At 38.1% G+C, this 18,971-nt stretch overlaps 1 protein-coding gene across 3 annotated transcripts in view; it reads left to right on the forward strand.

Annotated features, from left to right (window-relative positions):
- Window positions 1–18,971, forward strand: part of STAU2 (staufen double-stranded RNA binding protein 2) — a 168,656-nt gene that overhangs the window by 119,361 nt on the left and 30,324 nt on the right. Inside the window, exon 14 of one of the 3 annotated variants that reach the window (XM_032674448.1) lies at window positions 2,328–2,408. The exons of the other annotated variants lie outside the window; for them this stretch is intronic. Within the exon in view, the coding sequence (XP_032530339.1) occupies window positions 2,328–2,393 (66 nt within the window). The 3' untranslated portion in view covers window positions 2,394–2,408. Of the gene's footprint in view, window positions 1–2,327; window positions 2,409–18,971 lie in introns of those variants that run through there. 3 annotated transcript variants of the gene reach the window in all.

The raw sequence follows: 18,971 nt of genomic DNA on the forward strand, positions 1-18,971 counted from the left end.
CCTTATGAATCTGTGTTTCAGTATGTTTAGACATACATCTTCCTGTCCTAAGAGTGTTGGCAAGTCAAAGTTGAGTAGGCAGCAGGACTTTATTTACCTGCCAAAACTCAAAATAACTTGCATTAAGCCAATGACCAAATAGAATTGTCACAGTTATACTTTATATCAATGAATATCACTGAAAGGAAGAGTAGCAAGCTAAGTGTTAACTTCAAAAGCAGATTGTTTTCTGTGGACAAGATATGCCTTTTAGGATAACGTGCCAAGAGCGCTTCATATCTCAATAGCCTCTAGAACATACAGCAATGTAACAAGCACTGGATTATAGTAAAACTTGGGAAATGTGACAAAATAAGCAGTGGAAGAGAACAGTACTGAATCCAGTTGGAAAAACAAGAAGTATAGAACTTGATGAAATTTTGGAATATCCTAAGGAACATCTAGTTTCTGATCATGGCAGTGAGGAAAGTGATAATTTCAATAAGCTTTCAACTTTAGACAAGGAAAAGCTAAGTGATTAAAAGGTATTGGAGACTGTTTTGATTACATAAAAAAGGATAGCTTTTAAAGTAGTGTGAAAGATTATAAAAAGAGAATATATTATTTGCTTGAAAGACTTATTTTAATGAAAGAAAGCGTGAGAAGGTAGGGAACAGTATGATGTAACAGCCTGCCAGAAGTTGTTTCAAAGGTCGTCATCACTTGCTGAGGTATTTGGGCAAGATATGTTCCCTCAGCAGCTTAAGGACAGTGCCATGTGTAACAGTGTAGTAGCACTCATGATGTCTGAACAGTTTTAGTAAAGTTAAAGGTTAGTCATAAGGCTTCAAAAATAATATAGACAGTGATCCAAAGTCTAAAGTACAATCAAGGCCTTGTGAGAAAAATTAAAGGCTACATTTCAAATATACCCTCTAATTCCAGATTTCTGATTTGAGATACCTAATGCTATGGTATTCAGAAACAAAGAGCACCCAGAACTTTTAAATCATTAGTTCATTAGGAAATTCTGACCAAATGTCCTGATGCTGTAAACATTTTCATACTCATGTAGGTCTGTATATGAGTTGTCCTGTTAGATTACCTGAGGATTGGTCTGTGCAAGTGTACAGAATCAGACATGCAAGTCCAACTGATGTGAATGGAGGTTGATCTGAAGTGAAATACCAAATGTAGGTACATCACCTGGGTGTAGGATCCCATCTTTGTTTTGACTGGGCTCTTGTTTAAGTGCATGAGAGTAAAACACTGTACCTTTGAACACAGTCATATTAAGAACTGATGTTCCTCTGTTAGTTTTTAATGCCCAAAGTCCATGAAAGCTGGAGTTTCCAGCCATCTCATGATTTTTTTAGTAGAATAAGTAATTTGTATTTTGAACTCTCTTTTGCTCTTTCTTTTACAAAACATTGTAGCTGGCAGTTGCATGCTCATTGCCTCCTGCTGGCCAAAAGTGACTGAAGGGGGAAATTTTGTTCATAATTTTAGAAAAAGAGGTGAAGAGAAGCATAGAAAAGTAAAGGCTCATTGTCAAAATCACAGGAATCCATGACCCTTGTCCTGAGAATAGATAAGTGTGCTGGGCTGTATACTGAAGAGCTACTGTCTCATTGCTCATTTTGAGCAATGCCTCTTACTTCCCTTGTATATCTACCTTCTAAAACCTTGTTCCAAATCACAAATCATTCACAATTGAGAGAGCAGCAGCCCAGAGTATCAAAGACTGTTACTTGACTGACATTTTGATCAGGAATACAATTTTGATGGGGATGGTCTTTATCAGATGGAACAAGATTCTAGGTCGTATGTTACAAACTTCTGCATTCCTAATCATGTTCTTCACTTCAAATTGAAATTAGAAGGTAAGCAAGCCAAGACGCCAGCTAAGATGGTATAAGCAGGTGACGTGCTTTGGTTTCTGTTATATGAAGAAGCTGGAAGGTTCTTTCAAGTCATGAAATGGACCGTGTAAGTACACTGAGGTAGTGCGTTGGCTCTGGAAACTTGCTAAAGGTTTCAGAGTTTTCAGCTGAAGTTTCCATTCCATTCCTTGTCTGACAGAAAAAAGTCTCAGTATCACTCTTACTCTACTGTAGTCTGGGAGAAGTTGTGCACCTTTCTTCTAATCTGATCTTCCTCTACCGTTTACAAGATCTTGGTTTTGTCTTTGTTACTTTTGAGACGTCTCCCTGCAAATCTCTCTTATCGTGGATATTGGAGGTCCATTGTTAGTTTACCCACACCTTGTCTCGTAGGCAGAATAACTTAAGCTTATTTAGTCTTGAAATACAGGGAAGATTTTACATACTTACCTTATTCTTTTTCAGAAACATCTAATCTGTCAATATACCTTTAAACTTCGGAGCTTAGAGCTAAGCATTGTCAAGTTCTAGTATATCAGTGCTGTCTCTACTGGTAATAGCACTTTCCTATTTCTTGATATCATTCTGACTATGTGTCTAAGCATTTGCTGTTGTAGACTTTGCGTTACTTTTGATAGTAATATTATAATTTTGTCCATTTTCTGGAATAAATAAGCTGCATCTGAATGAGATGGAATTTGCATCATTGCTGATTATCCTTTGAAAGTTCCATTTTATAATGATTACATGTCAACATTGGGGGTTCACTCCAAAATAGGTTCTTTTTTATCAATTCTTACTGTTTGCTTAGGAGAAAAGCAGAGAGTGCAGCAAGAATGCATTATCTGTGTTGAATGTAGATCTTTATACATAGAAAACAAGAGTCAATTTCCCCTAAATTTGATTATTTCACAAGTTCTATTCCTTTAGTACTGGGAGTAAAGTTCAAAATGTTAATATGGTGGTATGATCAGGATGCTTTTGATGAATGTGGTTTGTATGAGGCTGGGCTCCCATTCAGAAACAATCAATCACTGCCGGGCAAGTTTTGTAAGTAAATGTCATTAAAGGTTGCATTTGCTGAGATTGTATTTGTGTTTTCTAAATAATCTTCTGGCATATTCTCTGCATAGTATCCTTACATAGTGTCAAAAATTACAGAGAAAATGAAACTTGAAAAATTCATGTTTTCTGTCTACAAATGCACAGGAAGCAGCACGCATCTGAGCAATGCTGTTGAAACCAATTGATTAATCCAGTCTTATGTCAAAATACTTATACAATGTTGAATAAAATAAAATTAGGACTATAAGTAGGAACAGAGTTCTTACAACTTACCCCAGAGCAAAGAGAAAAGAATATACTGACATGCTGTCTGTACAATATAGTAAGTAATGTATATATTTTATATTCATTCTTACAGAAATTAGAAAAATATCTATGTCATTACAAAGCACTCGTGAGTAGTTAAAATTAATTCACAGGAGTAACTTGTATGTAAAGTCATTCACTTGCATTGCATTTTCAAGACCTGGCCCAGACTGTAGGAGTCTGTCAACATATTTAAAATACCTTGTCATTGTGGTGTATCCAGTATAAAGTAATAATCTGAGTATACATCAAATACACAAATTATATTTCACATTTGAAATATAATTGAAATATTTTCTTTTGATATAAATTTCTTCAGAACAATGTTTTTTTCTGCTGAAATCTGAGAAGATCTCTTTAGTTGTGTAGTGTTGTGTTTCAGTAACTCAAGTCGTGGTGCAGGTGGTACATGCAGTTTACTGATGTTAGAGATAGTATTTAAACAACTCCATGCTCAAAGGTAGTATATCAAAAGTTTTTAAATTGAGGGCGACAGAAACTGGTGCTGCACTTTCATGTTATTCAGCAATGTGGAAGAATTTTGACATACAGCTGGAATGATCAAACTACACTAGTTTTACTGTCTAACTTCATTTGACATGAATTTCAAAGTTATTTGGAAATTATTATGTTGTATGCTACATTTGCAGAGTTTACCTTCCTTAGGGAACTTTTTTATAAAGTCTGATACAAGGGAGTTTATGATCTCAAAGCATTGCATAAAGCTGATATATTTTTTTGTAAATCTCCTTTTATGTTAAATTTGCAAGTCATGTAGAAGCTGTAGTTTCTACAGGAGCTGTTACTACAAAAGTGAAGCATGCTGCTACTAACCAGCCCACATTATCTTATGTGCATACTTCTTCCACTGATACAAGAAGAGACTGGCCCAGAAATACAGAAGATTACTTCAGTTCATCAGTATTTTGTGTACATATAATAGGTAAAATTGGAAAATAAAGGTAACAAGAGGAAGCCCAAAGTAGTTTGGTGCTACATTATAAATTATATAATTTTTACAAGCTTAATATGCTTTGTACAATATTTACTGGTTTGTTGCTTTTTGATAGAAAAGCAAAGAAAATTTTCTTATAATCTTTTTGTTTTGCTCAATACTGATGTGGTTCAAAGAGCACAGATGTAAGCACAGACATAAGCACTTTTCTATAGGGTAAAAACTGTATGTAATTTAAAATTTTCTGTTAAGACTTGTATTTCTTCAGGATTCTGACATCTGGGACCCAGAGGACTTGATTTACTTCTGTAATTACCTGTGTGTGTGAGTCCTATAAAAGAAATGAGGATTTCAAAACTTAAGAAAATTAATAACAAGAAATTCTGCAAAAAGTCATGATTGAAAGCTAGTTATTAAAAAAAAAACAAAAACAAAAACAACAAAACAAAAACAAACAAACAAACAAACACCTACTTGAAAAATGGCTTCCTGGGGTTTTAATTTAAACTTTTAAATTTTTTTATTTAGTTAATGTGAAACACTTCCCTACATCTTTAGTTACAGAAAGATCTTTTATGTCAGTGAGGCCTTTTTCTGTCCAAGTACCAAGTGTGTAGGGATTCACAAAGGGTACCTCAATGTAACAGCCCTTCATATTTATCTGACAAAACAGCGAATGATCGCTGGGTGTTTGCCGTGCTTATCTTCAGCAATAACAAAGGATTAAAAGCTTCCTTGCTCCCGTGTTACAGCTCTCGTTCTTTTCCTGCTAGCTCACATAGGCGAGAGAGACATGTTTATACCAAGTATAAAGCTCAGTAGAGGCTGGAGGAGGGAGCTGCTTATTAAGAAGTCAGTACATGTCTCATACAAGGAAAACCAGCGTCCTGTGCAATAGCCATTTCTGTTAAACAGAAGCCTATGGGGGGAAGGATTATGACGTGTGATTGAGACACCTGTTGAGAAAATAGGCAACTATTGACAAGTCTGATTCATGACTGAGTGACTGCTCTGCTAGTCTTCACATGATCCCCACCGAGAGCGAGCCTCGACCGCCTGCTAAACAAGGGCTGTTTGAAGTTTCTTTTTAACATTTCCAAGACGTTAATTCAGCAGGACATCTCCACTGGGGTTCTCGATGTCACCAAATCAGCAGCTGTTGAAATCCATTCACTTCAGCATGAAATGTTTGCCTAAGTTTTTTCTTTTTTTCTTTTATTTGTGACAACAGCAAAGTAAATAAAACCCTAAAAATCCTGCACTACTCAACTTGTAGATGTGTGAGAACAGCTTCTGGTCGCAACTGTAGCTGCTAAGGCAAAATATTTATTTGTAGAGAACAATGACCATCTGAGTAGTTTATTACAATACACAAAATCCACTGATTTTAGTAGAGATTTCTGTGACATTTTTGTAGTGTAAACATTCAGTTAATTTTTGTGCCAGCTGTCGAACTTGTGTGAAAAGTGTTTTGAAATGGAATTGTCTTTGTTTTTAAAGTCCGAAAAAAATCTTAAAAGTCTAAAAGCAAATGTTTCCTATTCCTTCCAGTCAGTAAGTGAAACTCTGTTTTTCGGGTAGGAAAACATTTCTATCTGACTCACATTTCCCTGAGAAAACAGCTTGTATCATAGAATTAGTTTAGTTTGAAGGGGAAACAGAACAAGGCAAGACATGTAAACATATTACAAAGCTCACTTTGATATTTAAATGCTTTTTTTTTTTCATTTCCTGGCCATCTGAAAAAAGGTGTGGTGAATGTAGTCAATTGTAAATAGAAACTCTGTATTTTCAGTCAGCTTTATTGTTAAACCCGAGAACTGCTGACCACATATGAAGACTCCTGGTTTGAGCCATCCTTCCTCTGTTTATTAAATCTGTTAAGACTTAAGTGTATTTTTACAAGTTCATTAATGTATTCCATTCTCTCTGATGTATTTTTTCCCACTATTATCAGATTTCATTATATGGGAGGAATTATCAGATCAGCCCATTATACAGCCGAGCAGCGTTAAGTCTGATTGGAATTTGGGCTTCCCTCCGTTTACAGGGGGAATATTGTGTAAATCAGACTCTCGGGTTTCAGTGGGAGGCACAGGGCTGCACAGCATCCATTTGTCAAGTTGATTGCACCTCAGCAAGGTTGCATTAGCTTGTCTTTGAACAGAACTGAAATCCTATGCGAAGCTCCCCTTTCTGTCATTTACACTAACATCCATCCTCTTAAACCAAGGCCTCAGAGAAAAAACAAAGTGATGGCACAATATAATCAGTCACTCAGGTTGTCTGTCATCTGTTTTCTTAAGGAAATGACTTTTAAGTTAGTGGAGCAGAAAATTGAAGAAAATTAGCAGAAGGTTGTTGTAGAAGCAGGAGGAATTTTTAAAAATTACAGATGTACAGAGAGAAGCTCCATTATGTAGAGCCAAGAGAAATGAAGTTGATTCTGGTTTTTGGTTTAGTGTTAATATAATGCCAGTGCATCCAATATGCAATAATTCAACTTTTAATGAAACTTTATTCATAAACTAGAATTGGGCTGTAAACGCACAATAAAAAGCTGGTATGTACATTTTCAGGTTTTATATCAGTGACCGTGTTTTATGATGCTGGATACTCCAGTAATTCGCACTCTTTTCCATGTGTCAGGAAAGCTGCCTACATATCTCAGAAATGTTAAGCTGGAAAGGCTCTTGTAAACAGCTCTAGGAGGAGGCTTGTAAGTTTATTGAAAGCCAGAAAACTGATTTTTCACTCTGATGAGAATGGCGGTAGTAAATAACATTAATTACTTAAACTGATATACAGTGAAACTCATACAGTACAGTTGCAACTGTTGCTACAGCATTAGTGGTGTAAATGGAGAGAGGATAAAGATGTCTATTTTGCATAAGGTAAAAAGCACAGCATTTTAATATACTTCTTTTCCTCCCATCTTCCTAAACTCTTCTATCCACTCTTTAAGTAATTTTTTATTTAGAGATACTTTGGTTTCACTTCAGTCACTAAGAGAATCAGTTTTGTCTTGTGTATTTTAAGGGAACATTTTTCAGTGTGGTATTTTTTAAAGGAGGGTTGTGCATGGCTATTTTAAGTTAGAGCAAAATAGCACATTCCAAGTCTAAAATAAAAACTGTGAGCTCTTGCAACAAACTGGTGTGAATTTTGAATTTATTTAGTTGTTTTGAAATAGATACGCCTTCTAACAGCTTACCATGTAGTAAATGATGTGACTAGCATCTGTCAAATACGCTTATTTCTTTTCTTTCTTTTCTCCCTTTTTCATTCTGCCCAAGGGAAAATTGCATGTGGTCTTTATTTGTTTATATGATGCAGATATAGTAGCCTAAATCTTACAGTGCAGAAATAGAAATATTACTGATCTTGGGTGAGAAACTTCTTTTCTTATGTCCCCCATTCTTTTCATGCTAGAGATAGGGGCACAAAACCTCACAAAACAAGTCAGGCTGTTAAATTGCTCCATCTTAACATGCCTTGGAAACTTTGGATGGATATGATATAACAATACAAAATTCTGATACTGATTTATACCAGTGTAGTAGCACATCATCATCTGGAAAAAGAAAAAAAATTAAGAAAAAGGTTACTATTTTCAATACTATGCATAGCATATTTCTATAACTTTCATGAATGATTGTAGATTGGCACTAGTTTAGTTTTTCAGTCAGTAAGTATTAGATTTTTCATATGTGCCTTGAAAAAAATTTAAATTGGCTTGACAGTCTTGAATACACTTAAATTTGAATAGTTTTACTCAAAGTCAGTCAGACATACAAGCAGAATCAGAGCATAAGTGAATCCATTTTTCTCTTCAAAAATAAATCCTAAACTATTTCAAAAGGAAAGTATTTCTAAATACACCATGTGAAATTATATAGAAAGTTACAGAAATATCAAATGCACTGCCCATGCAACTCACCTTTCATTAAGATATATATTACTTGAAGTTGCGATATGAAGATGATAATGGCTACATTTTACACTTCTTTTCCCTTTTATCACCTAATGTTAGCATTTAGGAATTCGGGAACTTGAGAGCCATGGTAGATCAGTCTTGATCAGTTTATTTTTCTTTGTTAAGATTTTGATAGCCTGGTAATGCTTTTGTTTGAAAGAGTATTCTTTACTTCCTCTTGTGGGGCATGAAATATTGTTACACCCAGCTCTTCCTCTAAAGAGTGAAAAACAATTTAGGTAACTGAATCTTTGATGAGGAGACCTGAGATTGAAAAGTCTGGCATTTAATTGCCCTTTTACTCATAATTCTTCCACATTTAACCTCAAAGGTGATTTAAAAAGTTACATCTTAATTGCGTAGCCTCATTCAATCATTAGTACTTTGCCTTGTGGCAATTTATTACAACTTTATTTCCCTGAACCATCAATGAAGATGATACTGAATTTTATATTAGCCAAAAGTCCTTTTGAGATTAATGTGGTAATATAGATTTTATGCACACTTTTTCTGCTTTAATATTTGTGTTATAGATTGGGGTTATAGGTATAGCACAACTGCTTAAGCAGTTTAGAGAATGCTGCATATATTGCCTCAAGAACTGATGCTAGAGTTTTATTTGAAAATGTGCATCTGCAAGAGGAAATAATAGCAGGGCATTCTCTAATATGTTTCTCTATAGCTGTTTTCACAGCTTATTGACACAAGATAATAGTTGGACTCCAGCTATGAGGAAAGCACTGGGGTCGGGTGGGCTAGGAAATGGGTATGTGGGTGCTGTGCCACAAATGCCACTGTTAATGTTGAGCAAGTCACTCTAAATTGTCCCTTTCTTCCACAGTGGTCTTTTGGAAGTTCCTACATTCTTAAAATTTTTATGATTCCAGCTACTAAGGCTGTGGAAGACCAAAACCCTCTTGTGTCAGTGTAGGCTCATGGTAGAATTCATCATGAGCATGTTTCCTGTTATATTCTGTAATTCATTTGGATAGATATATAACTATGACAGGCAGAAAGCATTGAGACCCTTATGCTACTCTACGTAACTGCCATAATTTAAAAATTCACAGCTTTTCCATGCCAATCCTATTCAAATTCTCAGGTTAGAACTGGCAGCTACTGGGATCCACTATACAAGCATTTCTGCTTGCTCAGAGTTCCGGGATATTTCAATGGATGAGGCCAGTTTGATGAATACTTCAAGCCAGGTGCACTGACACCAGTGCCAAAAGCACTGTCCTGCCTTTCCCCCACTCCTGACTTCTCATTCCTGACACTCTACCACACTTTCCTTTGAGCTATTACAGCTGTTTATCCTGCAAGCAGCGAGGGAGAGGAGGCTGGGGGAGGACAGGACTGCTGCCTTCACTCCCTCCCCTGGTACAACCAGCAGAAGTGTTGTTTACCTTCAGACGCTGGAGTCAGCTGAGTGGGATATGTGAGCAAACCAGAAAGGTCTCCACAGCATTCCAAAAAATGTGAACTTGTGGCATGTGTCTGTGGGTGAAATACCATGGAACTTGGTGAATGTTACATCCTTCCTCTAAGGAACAGGTAAGCTTATGCTAGAAGCAGCTCAAACAATAGCAACCTCCATCCTAAACTCTAGCACATTTCACCTCCTGAAACAAAAGAATATGTGAGGACACTCAGGCACTTGAACTGAGAGGAAGAAGGGTATGACTGGCTATTAAATTAATCTATGTGGAAATTGGGTATATCTGGAAGAGAAAGCCAAAAGCAAAAGAAAGAAAAACAGATAAAGCAGGAGAAAAAGCATAGCAAAAAACTCAAAGGAGGAAGAAGTGAAAATAAGAAAGAATTAGATAATCAATATGGCAGTCCTACAAAGGTCTGAGTCTGGCTGAAAAGGCTTCAAGAAGGGAAGGCAGGGATTTTTTTTGTTACTATCTCCTGCATTGAAGGAAACAGGAGTGAAATTGGGTGTGGGTGACTTTGGAGGTGTTTTTTTTAACTGGATATGCCTAAAAGATGCTTGACTTCATAATTTTCTTCTCCTAATAAAAACAGCCCTCAGGGTCTCAAACTTTGGCTAATCATTTAGGTCAGAAGGGTAATAATAATGTAGAAGACCATGAATTAGAAGTGTACCTTGGGGAAAGCTTGACCCAATGCAGAAGTAGAAAATAACCATACAAAACTCTGTAATGGGATCCTCTGAAGCTGAATGGGAAAATGAGGGCTCATACAAATATGCTCACCATCTAATATGAAACATAACTCCAGAAGTATGTATTTTTTATTCCCTGTTATGAGTGAAACCACAGTGGAGTTACTGTAATACTGAGGCTGAACTAATCCCATCACAAGATCAGATCTTGGTAATAAATAGTTCCAGGTGTGATCCAAGGATTAGGAATGTTTAGATTTGTTTAAACTGAAAGGTGTGGAGTTTTTTTCAGGTTTTCCACTGACAAAAGAGGATTGTATGAGGTGTGAAACTCCTGTCTTCAGAAGACAGACCTGCCTATCACATATCCATTTTTACTGGTATATCTATCTCAAATACTTTACCAAAAAAGCTGATATTATTCTGCATATGTTATGGATAGGGAAATGAGGGATGAGGATGCTCATCAACTTTCTAAAAGTTAGCCACCATGGTCATGGCAAACCTGGAAGTATAAACATTGGCACAGTACTCTACTTCATGGGCTCTGCTGCCTTCCAGGGCATTCTCACAATTTGCCATTTTCTTTATCATGAAACTTTGAGTTTGTAATGGGACACACTTGGAAAAGAGTGACTCTTTTGAATATGCCCATCTTGCGAGTGGCATTAGACAGGAATGGAATGAGCATGTATGTAAAAATTGTGCCATACTGCAAATACATAGCCAATGCCTTCATGTCTTTCAGTCTTTGTTTTTTACGGTTTCATGGACTATGTCTAATCAAGTGTTGAAGCTCTATGAAATAGGCTTAACTTGAGGATTAGGTTGTTAGCCTTAGCTCTCAGTTCCTTTCCACAGTCTGTGGCTGTATTGGCAACAGATAGACAGCATAGCAGCAGATAGTGTTGATCTCTCAGAATTTGGATAAGTTTGTAGCTGAATAAGGAGCTGCCAAGAGCAGGCTCTGGGGCCACACTAAGCATTTGTATCTGTTTCTGTACTATAGTCCCTCCCTAGAATTTATACAATGGTAAATAACCATTTATACAACACCATGCATTGCTACAGGCTTGGGGAGGAGAGGCTTGAGGGTTGCTCAGAAGAAATGGACTTGGGAATGCTGTTTGACAGCTGGCTGATCATCAGCCAGCAATGTGCCCAGGTGGCCAAGAAAACCAGTGGCATCTTGGCCTGTATCAACAATAGTGTGGTGAGCAGGACCAGTGCAGTGATCGTCCTCCTATACTTGGCACTGGCAAGGCTGCACCTCAAGTGTTGTGTTCAGGTTTGGGCCCCTCATTTCAAAAAGGACATTGAAGTACTGGAGCATATCCAGAGAAGGGCAGTGAAGCTGGTGAAGGATCTGGAGCACAAGTTTTATGAAGAGCAGCTGAGGCAACTGCTTTAGTCTGGAAGAGGTTGAAAGGAGGTTGTAGTGAGGTGGGGGCCAGTCTCTTCTACCATGTCTCAAGTAAAAGGGTGAGAGGAAACTGCCTTAAGTTATATCAGGGGAGGCTCGGATTAGATGTTTGAAAAAAAAAAATTACTGAAAAAATGGTTAGACATTGGAATAGGCTACCCAGGGAGTTGGTGAAGTCACTATCTCTGGAAATGTTCAAGAGGCATCTGATGTGGCACTTGGGGATATGATTTAGGGGTGATTATGGTGGCAGTAGGTTGATGATCAGACTAGGTAATCTTGAAGATCTCCTCCAATCTTGGTGATCCTGTGATTCTGTATCGAACCAACAGGTAGGTGGTTACTTGTACTCATACATAACCCAGAATTTTCTCTGTGTGCATCCCACTTACAGGCAGGAATAAAACAGTTTGGGGCCTGGAGCCCAATTCCTTAGCCCCCTAATCCATGTGTCCAGAGAGAAGAGAATGGAAAGAAAGCATGGCAAAAGAAAAGGAGTGCATAGAAGGCTGCTTTGCATCCACACTGGCACCTATGGGGAGAAAGCAAGTGGGTGCTGGAGATCCATGCAAAGAAAAGAATCACCAGTAGGCATCAATTAGAGGGCTTCAGACTATGCTTTCCTTTAGTCTGTCCTGCTGAGCAGAGGCCCTGAGCCAGGGTCAAAGTGTTCTGGGGCACATCCTCTGTAAGACTTCTAGATTTCTTGAATAATTCACAAAGCTTTTGGACCCCTTTTCCCCAAACACACACAAAACCAATTGTGCTGTAGAACAGAGTTTGAGAAACCCGTAAGGAAAGCAGCTTACTTCTTCAGCCTTTATATAGGCACTTTAAAGGAGATTTTATTATTCCCTATTTTCAGAGAATGACAAAGCCAAACACTCAGTGTTTGCAGAGTTAATACGCTGTAGTGATTTATTTGGTATCTCTTTATGAGAATTACTGGCTTATTTACATTGTAATAGCAATAGTAATGTTCTACATATAGGCATATTGCCTTTGATTGGGAACAATACCCAGAACTCTGAGTACTTCATGATTTAATTACTTATGTTCTTTGCAAGAGTAATTAAAGGATCATGCCAAAATCTTATCAGAGCATGAATATTTAGCATGCCAAGAGTGAAGCTATTTAAGTGGCATACCAATGATTTATTTGGTGACAAGATTCACTTTTAGAAACTCTCTCTTCACTGTTTCACTATTAGTAGTTAGAAGTGTAAAAAGTGTAGTTATCAAGAATCTTTAGTGGGAAGTGAGAATAAATTTTCAAGTGACCTGTGATTGCAAATGCTTCAGTTAAAAAAAAAAATTCCTCAGAGAAACTGATTTTTCAGAACTGAGCAAATATTTTCTGAAAAATCAAGCCATGGGTAGTTATTTGAAACTCAACCAGCACTGATACTGGTTAGCTACTTATACTAATCCTTTTCTAAATCTTCACCAGTGATATCTGGAATATCACTTTAATGTGTAAGTATTAGCTTTTTTTTAGAAGTGTTGCAGCTGAGTAGGAGAAGCTGGTGGTTAAATTGTTCTGAATAATTAAACAGTCTAAGACATTGTAAAATTATGTAGTCCATATATACCTTCTAAAATAGATCCTCTGTTTACCATTAAATCTTGTTAAGCCACAAACATCTACCTGGTTATTTTTTCATAAGTATTTTCTCTATAAAAGTAATTCATCCATTCCCAAGCAATAGATTTAACTGCTTCCAGTAAAATACAGTTTTACATGTTACATATACCTTGACCTACAGAGTTAATCCGTAGCTTTTCTTGAAGTATTTTTGTATACTCACAAACAATGGTCTGTTGCAGAAGGCACTTTAAAGGATTTATCTGCAGATGCTAGAAGGAACAATCATTTGCTGAAGTAGTATTAAGATCTGAAGATTATGTTTAACATTTGAAATACATCAGTAGCACTAAGTCAGTTTGAGCATCTGAGCAACTAACTAGTCCCAGAAAGAATCAGCAGTGTCACCCACAAAGTGCTGATCTTCAGCATTTTTAGTGCTTTGCAGAAATGATTTCTCAGTTCCAAGGCAATTGTCCCTATCATGCAAGTGCTGCATACTGTTATAGTCAGAAGCCTCCGTTTGAGAGTAATCCAAGAAAGAATACCAGTATATTGTTTCCAAGTTCTTTTTGTGAAATATTTGGCTCCAATGCATAGCTAATTTTCAAAAGACTCTTTGAAAGTCTCTCTTTAGAAAAATATGCATTTTTATAAGTGCATAGTTCATTTTTAAACCAAATCTAGCTAAAAATTGCCATATAAGCTGTTTTTCAACAGCAGGCCAATAGCCATTTTTTTGTCTCCCCACAGGAGGAATACATTTATATTTTTAAAATATATGTATTTGAGTAGCCTTATAAAATAAGCAACATGAAGGTGTCATATTGAATTCATTAAAATTTCTCTCTCATATGTAATCCCAAGTATCTAGATCCTTATAATTTTGTTGGCAGAGGGAGCAAGTACATGGCTTGATAGATCAGCTGGTCTATGAATAGCTAAACATTAACATACTTTCAAGCTCATATTTTGGTTTGAGTTTTTGCCTTCAGTGTTGGTTAAGAAGTCCCCACTGATGATACCATCTCCAGACCATATTTAGCAGAAAGACTTTGCTTGTCCTGTTATCACCCCTCCAAAGCCAGAAGATGGAGTGTCCTTTGATCCCTGGTCCCCTTGGATGTTCACTGCTCAGCTTTCTTACTGCTCTTTTTTCACCAGGGCCTAACCTCAGGCACAGTAATATGGCACACTTGCTGGACTGTGGAGCTGCCAGGCCCTAGGGAGCTGTGATTCCTATAGCTATTGCTGGCTTGAGAATCAGTGGGCTAAAAGAAAACTAAAAGCACAAAGAACAGGTCACTGATTGAGTTGCCTTCTTCTCTGATATAAATATTTATGAGGAAACAAAACTTAACTTTTGGTTCATAACCAGTACCATTTCTGTTTTACATAGTGATATCTTATGTTGTTAAAGAGAGCCCTCGGTGGCTACCAGGGATTAGTAGGGGTAAGTATTTCACTTGCAGGTCATCTGCACAAGTCTGGCCTGGGGCATGGATGATTGACAGCTGTTCAGATGCGATGTCTGCAGGAGGCCCCTCTGAAGGAAGCTGCAGGTTTCTGTCTAGGTGGGCAGGTGTCAGCCCTACAGTCCCATGTGGCCGTAATTAGTAATCTCTGCCAGCAGTGCCATGATGGCTGCAGGGACCATGCGGAAACCCAATCTCAGAGTGGAACACGGCGACTTTCTGCTGCTAGGACTGTGCTTGCATGGGGAAATGGTGTGAAATCGTCACTCCATGAAAGCTCTCTCCCAGGGTAAGGTCACACAAGTGAAGCAGGAGCCTGTCCCAAACTGCTTTTTGCAGGCAATTCTTAGGCATCGGCATTACAGTGGGGTGTAGCCCTGGACAAAGGGAATACCGAAGGGAAGGCTTTAATGCCCTTCACTATTTTTGTCCCAGATTCCCTCCTGCAAACCAGCATTTCACTGGGCTTTTCCCTTACCACTTCAGCTCCTTGCTACACTTTCCCATGCAAATCTTTTTTTTTCCTTCGTAAATGATGTGAAGCAAATACCTAATGTTATCTTTACTGCTGACACAAGAAAATTAAAGGAGGTATATTACAGTCCTGTTCAGTATTCTTTCCAGAGAAAACTGCTGGTTAGGTCAATTTACTTGGCACTGTTTTAATCTTAACTTGAGGCCTGCTATAGATATACAGCAGCTGGGTCTAATGTCTTCATGCATGGTTGCAAGCAAGTCAGTTAATTTCTGTTTGTTGAGAGGTAGGAATCAAGCAAATTTTTCTCTGTTGAATGAAAACATTGTGGGGCCGGTAACAGGTGAATAAGCATACTGGATAAGAAAAAAACTTGGAATTACCATCTAAATTTTGAAGGCCTGGATTCCATAAGAGAGAAGTCACAGTTTCATCCTGTTTGTAATGGCGGTTGTTTATCCCTGAACCTTTGGTTAGAAGAATTTAAAGGAAAAACTGTCTTGACAGACCTTCTTCATGATAAAGCATGTCAACAGTGAAGAAGCACTTAGCTTCAACTCCATTTGCAGTGCTGTAAGCTGCTAACTGGGGTGGTCAGTGTATTGCTAAACCTATATCCAGGGTACAAAGCTAAACAAATTGCTCCTCTGTCATGCTGATGTCTGCTCAGGCTCTTGATAACCTGTCAGGTTATATCCATCAAGCTTGTGGATGTATGTCCATAGAGGTAGCGCTTGCTGCACAGTGTCACCCATGGCCCAAGTTCCTGCCACACTCTGTGGAGTCCTCAAAGATTGGACCTAAATTCACTGGATCTTCACTGACTTGAAAGAGTTATATTTAGTGTTATATTTAGTGTTATAAGCAGTCAAAGAGTTAACTACTTAAAAATGTGTGCTAATTAAAATGTCCGGTGTTCTGATTGAATGTGAGAAGCATGAGCTATGGGCCTGTACCTCACCATATAACCAAATAGGCTCCTATCATATTAATTAATGGTAGCTTAATTCCAAATATGCCTTACTGTTATACCTTAGAATTTGCTAAAACTGTTCATATATTTAGAAAATAAAACTTCAGATAAAAAACTACAACAAATTTTAAGAGTAGAAACTTAGTCTTTCTTCTCCCAGATGACCACCTCCAGCTGATGCTGTGCTGTGGGCAAAGTGAAGGAGGGAGAAATAATCTTCTTCTCAATTTACACTAATTCTTTGTTGTTGCTGTTCCTGTGTCTATATTCATGGAATCGTAGAAATTTTTGTGTTGAAAGGATCTTAAAGATCATCTAGTTCTACTCTCCCTGCCATGGGCAGGGACATCTTCCACTAGGTCCAGTTATTCAGAGTAGAAGAGCATACTTCCAAGCACCATAATATTTTATTACAAGACTTTCTCCATCTGTACAGCCTAGCTTCTCTCATTTAGTGCACATCCATTTATAAGAAGTAGAAAATCTCAGACTAAGTGGGATGCCATATCTTACTCTAAGCCCTTCTTACTCTATAGTTGGCGTTGCTGCCAAAGTCTCCATATTGTCAAATCATCAACTGAGAGAAGCTGCATTTCCGAAACCTTTTACCAAAGAATCAATAAAAGGCTATTTAAAATGACAACCTGCATGGGATAGAGTATAAGCAGAATTAATCACATATGTGTAATTTTCATAGCATGTATCTTCACTGTTACTTAAAAAGACAACTGAGATGGAAACATTAGTCTGATGTTTCCTCTCAAGCTTAACTGCTTAAAGTGCTTTCCTGGAAAATTCTGTGTTTACCTAAGCCCCTAGGTGAAAAACCACCTTCGCCTCCCCTACCCCTAGTGGAGCTAATGAGCCGTGCTTGTTATCTTCCCAAACCTCTCATCTCAGCAGAAATTAATCCACTTTCTTTTCCCAGTTCTAACACACGCTACTGTGTTAAGCCAGGAAAATGAATGTTCCTGCCCTTTTATGTTCGCTGAAGACTGACAGACAGGTAGTACTTCTTTGTGTTTCGTTAGTCATTAAGTACTTTGACACCAAAGCTAAACCAGCTTAATTGCTCACTGCTACCAAAAGAGCCAGTCTCGTCCCTTTACTGCCATCTTGTTCCCGACTGAATGACTGCCCTGTCTCCTCTGCATGGCACCTGTCCTTGTGGGGACTCATTTTAGAGGTCTAGACCTAGAAAAAATTGAACCATATAAAAATATGGTAATAGATGTACGACTCCCTTTGGGGGTCAGTCAGGTGCCCATGGTGGTGGAAAACTGAGGTCAGGAGCATGTTCCTGGTGTGAGAGGGGAGAGATTGGACAGCCAATTTTAGCAGTGACACTGTGTTAGGTTGGCTTGGCCATCCTGCCAACCTAGACTTGGTATTCTGTAGAGGTTAGCATAACTGCACTATTCCACAGTACACCTGTGGTTCCTGGTGTGAGTCAGCCTGTATAACTGAATTAACTTTCCCAATGAATCGTGTTTCTAATGTAGTTCATCAGGCACGGTTGCACAGACCATCTGTTAGTGTTGAAACTACCTGACATACCACCCCTTGTCTTGGTGCAACTCTTCAGGCCTGTAGGAAGAATGAGATGGGAAAACCAACCAATTCTGAATGTAATTACTTTTTTCCTGTCAGACTATTTGTAGGCTGGTCATTGATATGTCCTGATAGACAACTGTAGCAGTATAATTACTGGGGCAACACAAGGTCTGGAAAACGAGCAAGGAACTACTTAAGCAGATATTGGCACTAAAAGAAATAGCGGTGTAACCAGTGATGTGATAAAGGTTTACAAAAGACTTTCCTAAAGCATAAGGGACATTTGCGTTTGGAGCAGAAGATCTGAGTTTAACCATATTGTCAACATTCCACACTGTGGGTTGTTGTGACAATCTCAAAGATTAGCAGGGTAAGGCAACTTGCTTCTTGTTGTCAGTCAAAGTGGCTGCAACTCTGAACCCTGGATATAGGGAAAGATAAAGCAGCTGTCTGGCCAAAACTGGCAATAAGTTAGTCCTGGAAGGAGCTTCTAGGATTAGATAGCATATTCAGGGCTGGTTGGTCACACAAGATGAAAGGGGACAAACGGGCTGAGCAGAATTTTACACCTGTTTGGGAACACACACACCTCTAAGACTACTAAGCTGGAGCAGACAGCCTGGGAAGATGAACCTGCAAACCATTGGAATTTTATACATATACCTGCGTTAGCATCTGAAGAAGTTATGCTTGCATCAGCATCCAGCTACAGCTTTGTATTTGCTGGTATCTTTCAATAAATGCTATCGCATGAAGAACTGCGGAGCCAGTGCACTCGGATTCTCAGCAGGGGGTTTCTAAAGCAAAAGGAGAATGACAGAAGAATCAATCCCACAGCATGACAGTGATCTTTTACAAACAGCCTTGAAGCATTTGAATATGGAATATTTTGTGGTTGCATGTAAAGTTCTCTGATGTCTTTCGGAGAAATTAAAAATCTTGCCATATGCTTCAACCTTCTTTTTTTTGTGTCCGTGGGTTATGTGCAAATCTTTGGGGTGACTGCTAGAACTGTTGTGAGCATATTGGATGCCTGCATGATTCAGGGAGCAACTTGAAATGTGCTCAGCATCCCACGCTGACTACAGCCCATTGAACTAAAGAGCTCTCAACACCTAACCACAGCAGGCTCCTAAGAAGTGGACTGCATTATGTTAGCTTCCTTAGAAGAAAATCAAGTACTGCTCTCTT

This window comes from Chiroxiphia lanceolata, chromosome 1 (genome assembly GCF_009829145.1).
Source record: "Chiroxiphia lanceolata isolate bChiLan1 chromosome 1, bChiLan1.pri, whole genome shotgun sequence".
In the NCBI taxonomy this organism is placed as follows: Eukaryota; Metazoa; Chordata; class Aves; order Passeriformes; family Pipridae; genus Chiroxiphia; species Chiroxiphia lanceolata.